Source organism: Mytilus galloprovincialis, chromosome 2 (genome assembly GCF_965363235.1).
Source record: "Mytilus galloprovincialis chromosome 2, xbMytGall1.hap1.1, whole genome shotgun sequence".
Taxonomy (NCBI): Eukaryota; Metazoa; Mollusca; class Bivalvia; order Mytilida; family Mytilidae; genus Mytilus; species Mytilus galloprovincialis.
The window spans coordinates 9649803-9657818 of NC_134839.1; the positions used below are offsets into that span (position 1 = coordinate 9649803).

General features: G+C 31.4%; 1 protein-coding gene and 1 long non-coding RNA gene across 2 annotated transcripts; one reads left to right on the plus strand and one right to left on the minus strand.

The window, feature by feature from the left end:
* Positions 1 to 3787: 3787 nt before the first annotated feature.
* Positions 3788 to 5645, plus strand: LOC143062846 (uncharacterized). The gene has a single exon (XM_076234657.1). The coding sequence runs from the start codon at positions 3876 to 3878 to the stop codon at positions 4584 to 4586; it is 711 nt and encodes a 236-aa protein (XP_076090772.1). The 5' UTR covers positions 3788 to 3875; the 3' UTR covers positions 4587 to 5645.
* Positions 5646 to 6985: 1340 nt separating this feature from the next.
* On the minus strand, positions 6986 to 7363 carry LOC143062847 (uncharacterized). The gene is made up of 2 exons (XR_012974866.1): positions 7214 to 7363; positions 6986 to 7141 (listed from the first exon to the last, which is right to left on the minus strand). It is a non-coding gene; the product is annotated as an uncharacterized LOC143062847 (long non-coding RNA).
* Positions 7364 to 8016: the final 653 nt, after the last annotated feature.

Below are 8016 nucleotides of genomic sequence, written 5' to 3' on the forward strand. Positions count from 1 at the left end.
CGCCGGAATCAATAGCAGAAGAGGACATGTCGCGGTTCCGGAGAAAATTTTAGTGAAAATAAAAAATATAAAAGATTTGCTCATGATTTCATTCGAGGATATATGTGTTGATAGTATGTTGGTGTGTGGACGAAGTGGTGTGTATGTGTGTGTGTGTGTGTCGAGGGGGGACGGAATCGTTTTTTTTTTCAGTCCAGCTTGTGCTGCCTGCCTAAAAGCTTATTATAATTTTTTTTCTGGTTTATTCATGTTTTCTGTTTTGTTAGTATATCAACTTGAAGCGGTTCAGCAGCCTGATTTGCTGATTGCTGTACCCTGCAGTCTATCTTTATGTTTCAGCTAGCTACAGAAGGTATCTGGATGATACGCCATACGTAGTTAGTTTTTAGGTCCTTATGTTATTTTTCAATCTGATTAAAATTAAATCCTTGAATTGCTCTTGTTCTGATTTGTCGCGCCTTGATGCGCCTTGAAGCGCGACATATCAGAACAAGAGCAATTCAAGGATTTAGTATTAATTAGATTGGTTATTTTTTTTACTATTTGTGGACCATAGCTCTTTATGTTTCCGAGTAAAGCATTTCACGCGGAAACCGATTTTTTTCAGTTTGTTCTAATATTGAGTGCTGTTACACATTTTTGTATCCCCTATGATAGGCATGGCTTTAATAAAAAGTAAAATAACAAAAACATCAAATTCCGAGGCCGAAATTTAAAAACGGAAAGTCAATATCAAATAAATGGAGAACAACTGTCATATTCCTGACTTGGTACAGACATGTTCTTTTGTAGAAAATGGTGGATTAAAACTGAGTTTATAGCTGGCCTAACCTCTCACTTGTATGACAGTCGCATACAATTTTTATAATAAACTAAGAACATATAGCAAAGTTATAAACAATTTTGAATTAAAAAAATATCTTATACTGGACCTTAACAAAAGTGTAATTTATAAAATGGTAAAAATCAGAATTAGTAATAGTGAATTACTAATAGAAGTTGGTAGATTTACTAGAACACTTTTAGAACAGAGAATTTGTCCAATTTGTAAGGATGGAATTGAAGATGAGTTCCATTTCCTCATTCAATGTAACATGTGTAAAGCATTAGAACTTAATAGAAATGTACTCTTTTGTAATTTAAGTGATATTGTTCCAACTTTTGTTAATATGTGTGAACAAGATCAGTTTAATTTCATTTTGAAAAGTAATGATACGGACATTAGTACTAAGTGCAGCTGGAATAAGCGATATGTATGATTTGAACATTGAATTTCATTTAAAGCAAACATAATGTTGTTAAGAGCTTTTATAGAATTAAAGCTGATTGTAATAGCTTGATTAAATAATATTGTATGAATAACACCTCCACGCAATGTAAATATGAAATATGTATCTCTTATCATGATCATTGAGAAAATATGTTTGGTTGGGTTTTTTTTTTTGTTTTTTGTTTTTTGTTTGTTTGTTTGTTTATTTTTGTATTTGTATTTTGTAAATGTCGGCTGGTATCATTTCTGTATAGGAATTTACACCAATAAAATTATTTGATTTGATTTGATTTGATTTGATTTGATTTACAATTTCATTATATTGATATTAATGTGTGAACAAAACAAACAGACATGATAGATAAAAATGTCAAAAATAAGGATACAGCAGTCAAAATTGAGTAAATTCTTGTAATCGTAATCACTATTAGTAATCTTGGTGTAATCAGGGGTGTACAGTTTTTTTTTACATTGGTGTGGAAAAATTCATGCGACTCAGGGTTTATATATGCATGCTTAACACCGGCGTAAAATTCGGTATACCTCTAATTACACCAATTTTTGAATTTTTCTGTGTTTTAAATTTGTGGAAAAATTTTAAAAAAAATCTTTATATTTTGCCCCGAAATCATTTTTTTCTAATTTGGAATATTTATTTTTGGGAAATTTTATTTTTTGGATTTTTTGACACCATTTTATTTAAGTTATTCTCTGGTAGCAAGGGTGGGGTGTTATTTACACACATGTTATAACGAAACTAATCAGATTGCAGGATTTTTTTATGCATTAGAGAAAAAATAAAATTACCATAGCACAGTAACAAAATAACGGGATGGGCAAGTACCAAACCAAGTTAAATTGATATCACCAAAAAAAAAAAAAAATAACACTATAACACGTAATTAACATGATTAAGGTAGCACAATACAAAGATTCTTTTACTTCCAATCTCCAACCTTTAAAATGCTGTTACTTTCTTAAGACAGCATATAAATTAATAAAAGAGGTATATATAGATAGATAAATATCAATCTTTTAAATGAATGCAAAATTTTTGTTGTGCAATCATTGTGTGATCAATTATTACGCAATTAATCATGGCAAAATATTGGTCAGTTCACACAATCATCTCTTTAACTATACAGGAAATCTTAATCAAATCTTAATCAACATAGCAGGAGCTACAAAAGTGGGTCTCAAATTATCGCTATCGTATTATATTCTCTCATAAATCTGTAATTAATATAAACATCCTTACCACATAAAAGTAGACAATGTTTAGCTAGGTGTAAAATTTGATCTATACACTCTATCCAAAATCTGAGAAACCCTTTTGTAGATAATGGCTCTGGGAACAATATATAATAAAATCAACCTTCTAGGTGTATCCATGAAGAAGTTAATTTCAATTGAAAGTGGAAATTTGTTGTAAAATTTTGTAGACACAGTTAACATTATAATTGATTACATAATTGTTGTATAATACTAACATTGCATTAATTTGAAGGAGTAATCTGTTAGCTATCCATAAATACCACTTTTATAAATTTTCTTGCATTTTAAAGAAAGTTACAGCATTTTAAAACTGGTGATTTGGATATATCAAATCTTTGTATTGTGCTATCTTAAGATGACAAACAACTTCAATACCTTTGATGTACGACACGTTCTTTGACATAACCCTGGTTCATATACTTTCTGCCCAGACACTGTGACGTTTTACAAAGTCCAAGTAAGCCAATGAACCAGGTATTACGGGTTAATGGCTTTAGCGTATCAATAAACTCATCATAGATACCAGGATCAAAATTTTGTACTTTCGCAAGACGGGCTTTTCGTCTACAAAAGACTCATCGGCTTCGCTCGAATAAAAAAAACTTAAAAAGGTCAAATAAAGTACGAAGTTGAAGAGCATTGAGGACAAAAGTTGCTAAATATTTTGCAAAATAAATCTAAGGTAATCCTTTCCAGAGGTAGAAATGCCTTAGTAATTCAAAAAATCAAGTTTAGTATTATACTAAACAGTTAACTTATAACCATATCGATAATAATTCGTGTCGACATGTCATGTCGTGTTGACTACTGGGCTTGGGATACTCTCGGGGAATAAAAACTTCACCAGCAGTGATCGACCAAGTGGTTGTAAATAAATTCATCATAGATATCAGGATTGAAATATTGTATTTTCACCAGACCCGCGTTTCGTCTAAAAAAAACTCATCAATGACGCTCGAATAAAAAAAAATCAACTGTCCTTTATATCGTGTAACAATGATAGTACATTTAAAAAGAAACACTCATGTTTCAAACAAATTAGATAACCGATTTTAGATACACAAGTCATTTAACACATAAATATTTACAGTAATCACGTGTCTGAAAATAAAACGAAAGAACTGACTCGATTTAGGCAAGACATTTAGCTTTTTTGTTGAAAATGAAGAAAACTTCAAACTTCAAACTGTTGATCATAAAATGATTTAACTTTGAATTAACCTTTTTTCAAATTTTACTTTCGTTTTTTGGTAAAATATGATGCCGATTAAGGAAGTGATATACTATATCAAAGTTATAGTTCCATAGGTAAACAACTGAATAATGTGAAATGGCTGCCGCTATTCTTGGCAAAACAGAAGTAGGTGTGAATGAATTCGGACGAGATGTGGAAGTTCCTGAAAATCCCATAGCAAAACTTATGTACTATTTTGATAGTATTTGCTATGCAATGGATATGGATCGGCAGGCAAGTCCAGATAAAATTAAAAAGTTGAGAAATTATTCACGGTACAGGCAGTTGACTGATGAAGAAAGGGATCTTCTTCTGTTGCTCTGCGTTCGATTTTCTCCTGATGAACTGATAAACAAATGCCTTTTTCTGGACGAAGAAATGTGTGGCAACGACATAAACAAGTTTTACAAACTGGGAGCAGTCCGCCACCGCTTTTTGATCACCGAAGAAATCATTATTGGCGGTCAGACTACACATGTCAAGCAAATTTTATGCTTTCGAAAAATGTGGTTGGAATACTGCTATTTGGAACCAATGAAGAATGTGGAGAAAGAATTGCGATCAATTGCTGGTAAACTCACGGGTAGACCTCAATCCGGTACAAATAGCGGACAACAAACGGGAGCTGTCCAACAGCGTAGACCTCAATCAGGCGCAAACAGAGGACAACAAGCGGGAGCTGTTCAGCAGCGTAGACCACGCCCAGATGATGCTGGACAACAGCAAAGACGTCAACAAAGGGCACAACCTACGCCGGCACCATCTCCGCCACAAGAGGAAAAGAAAAAAGATTGCGTCGTTATGTAACTGAAATTTGCGGTTAGATCATTGACACTGTAATAATTATCAGTAGAAGTTGTTTTGGTTTCGGTAATTGTTATAATTGGCATACATATATCCATGAAACGTATTTTTCACACTATTGTTATTTTTGAGAAAAATTAATGATAAAAAGACAATTGTTTCATGTACCACTAAATTCACCTAATTTGATTTTTAAACATCATCATAAGGTCAATGATAGAAAAGGTACATTTTCAAGCCAACTGTTCCATCGATTTATTTTATGTGTTTTCTAATTGAAATACTGTTTTTCGTCGTGTGTGGTATAAACACTTTCTATGCACTGTTCGCACTTAAGATGTTTTCATTCATCTTTTACCACCACAATTGAACACACCTGACATAGAAATATTAGAGCGGTCAACCAAATCATGAAGGCGTCCACACAACATTCCTTCTTGGAATAAAAGAAATTTACCTTTAGGAAATCTTGCTTCAATTATAGCCTTATTGTTAGTAACAAAACCCTATTTAAGAAATACTCATGGGGAACACAAGGTATAAAATTGCATTAACTAAGAGAGATATTCTCTTTATGCAGTACCTGTTAGAATGTTGCAAAATAGAAATAGAAAGTTAAGAACAGGAAAGCTATAATCATCTATTTGGTCGTAAATACTAGTTCTTAGTTGATTCTTATTGTGAATTTTTAGACGTCATTCAATATATGAGAAAGCACTAGTGTACCTATGGCATATTGTATTTCGAGTTTGGTGGGATGGATGCGTTCAACATAGTAATTTAACTTTTGAAATGTTTAGTGAGAGGACATCATCTATATATTGGAATGTGAAGTTAAAGGATAACGCTAACTTATTTTCATTCTTCCTGGGATGCTCCTGTATGGAGTAGATCTGCCATATATGAATAAAGAAACAAGCCGATCAAAAGAAAAGCACAATTGGTTTGCAACTGAATTCCGATTGTTTGTTGGAAAACAAGTTCTCCAAAACGTATCAAATATTGTAAAATGAAATCCCCCTAAATAATTTTGAAAAATAAATATCCATTTTTTATTTTTGTTCCAGAAATATTATCTAGTTGTTGCAGAATGTGCAGAAGAAACAAAGGGTTTTTGGAATCTGATATTAAATAGAATTCAACTTTCTACATATTCTCAGTGACACTAGATTTTTTTTTATAATTACAGTTATCAGTGCATGTTTACGCTGTGAAAACGTATCTCTGAACATGCGAGTTCACATATTTTGCAAAATTTGAAAATTGATACAAACAAAGGACGTTTTTACACGTTCCCTCTCATAAAAAACAACACGTGAAATTGTGAAATTGCATCAAAATTGTTTGACAACAGAATTTCAGTAGTCATAAAAGACTTTTAAAATCTACGGATATATATATATATATATGTAAAACTGTCAGCACGTATGTTAGATTTATATTGAAATTTACTTATAGGTTTCATCAACGTGTTTTGTCTATAAATGAAATGGAATCAATATTTTTGTAATGCACCTAATTAAACTTAAATGATATTATGCACTTCTATAACCTATGTAAAATCATTAATCCATAATTCATAATTAATGTCATGTTGATAGATGAAGTTTGAACATTGTAATTTTGAATAGTTTATTAATGTGTAGACTAGGAGTCTTACTGAATACACCCCATATAAATTATGTTCGGTTTGACTTTTTTATTGTATAAATTTCAAGATTTAGTAAAAGTTTAATCTAAGAAGACTATATATATATATATATACATCAGTATAACCTGTTGTGAAAGAAAGCTGTAACTTTTTATTTATATAATTATTGAAATTTTATTCGACTTTTGGTGCTGAAGATAATAATCAGCTCTGTGGTTTTAATGTTTATAGGTACCCGAGCATTACTGCTTCATGGTTGTGTTCCCCCTTCCAAAACATAACTGAATTCATGACAATTTGTTAATCGAACTAGTATTTTTATGATATCTTAAAGTTAAACAGACGTCTTGAATTCACATATTCTAAACTTTAAAAACGTGTATATTATTACATGTTTTGGTATAATGGCTCTTGGACATCTATCTAAACTCTTGAGAAAATAATTTAAATTTATTTTTGAATTTAATTGAATCATGTCTTTGAACAGAAGCTACAGAGGGCTCGATCAAATAACAATACATGGTTGTGTATTATTAGTTACATAGTGTGCTAGTGACCTAATACGGTATATATGGGGTCAGTAAATTCCATATGGGGTGAGAGCGTAGCTTTGTAACGAAATTATCTTACCGACTATCTTAACGTGTGAAATTAAGTCTAGTGACCTATCAAAATGAGTCTACAATACTATTAATAGCAACTACTTCCATTGATCCTACAAAAACAGACGCCAACTATAACACATTGTTAGGTTTAAATGTGTTTTATGAATTTATTTCAATCTTAATCATCAATTTCTTCGTCTGCTGAAATCTTTAAGATTTTTTCTCAGTACCGTTTTGTTTTTATAAAGGGACGAAACACCATTACTAACCGTGTATGAGATAAGCCCCGTCTCCCTTCTTACCTAATATGGAATATAAAGGGACGTTACTCCACTACTAACCGTGTATGAGACAAGCCCCGCCTCCCTACTAACCTAATATCAAATATACACGGTCTCCACGAGGACTCTTTTAACCTATCATATTCCTAGAAATGCATTGGAGGTAAGATAATTTTTATTAACAGGTTGCATATCTTTGTTTTATATTCAGTATATATACATATTTGTTGATTTATTTGATTATTTGCGATTTATTGTAATATTTGAAGAAATTTTGTAAATTTCGCTGATTGATAAAATTTACTTTTTAATGTTAGTACTTATATAGCAGTTATATTAAAAGGATGTACACGAAGAACAAATGATTTTTTTTAAATGTACATTTATTTTCCTGGAGCTGAAGTTTCTGATTACTAAATTTCGATTTCAAAAAGTTTAAAATGCTTTATATTTTAAAGAAAACATACTGTATTAAACAGTTGTTTCTCTTTGATAACCATTTACATTACAAAATTTATTCACAGTAAGCAGTATTTTCCAAATTAAGCCTAAATAGGAGCTTTAACATACCATACCAGTATAGCAAAGCGAACACTTCGAAAGAAAATTATCATTGAAACATCCAAAGCACATGACACTGACAAACAGTGCTTACTTACAATTAACACCTAGTTGCAAAATTACTACGCATTGGCATTTGTTCACGTGCGTGTCTCAAGAAAATAACATTTTCATGCGTTGCTTTAGTTCCTGTAACTTTTTCTTAACAATATGACATTGTTTTCTATTCATTTGATGCATGTGTTTTGAAATTTTGAATGTTTCATTTGTTAAAAGACTTTTCGCTGAATTTTCCTTGGAGTCTGGTATTTTTGTTCTACTCTACTTTTTACATT

Coding starts and splice junctions, on each gene's coding strand:
- LOC143062846 (XM_076234657.1), top strand. CDS start 3,876: ATGGCTGCCGCTATTCTTGGCAAAACAGAAGTAGGTGTGAATGAATTC.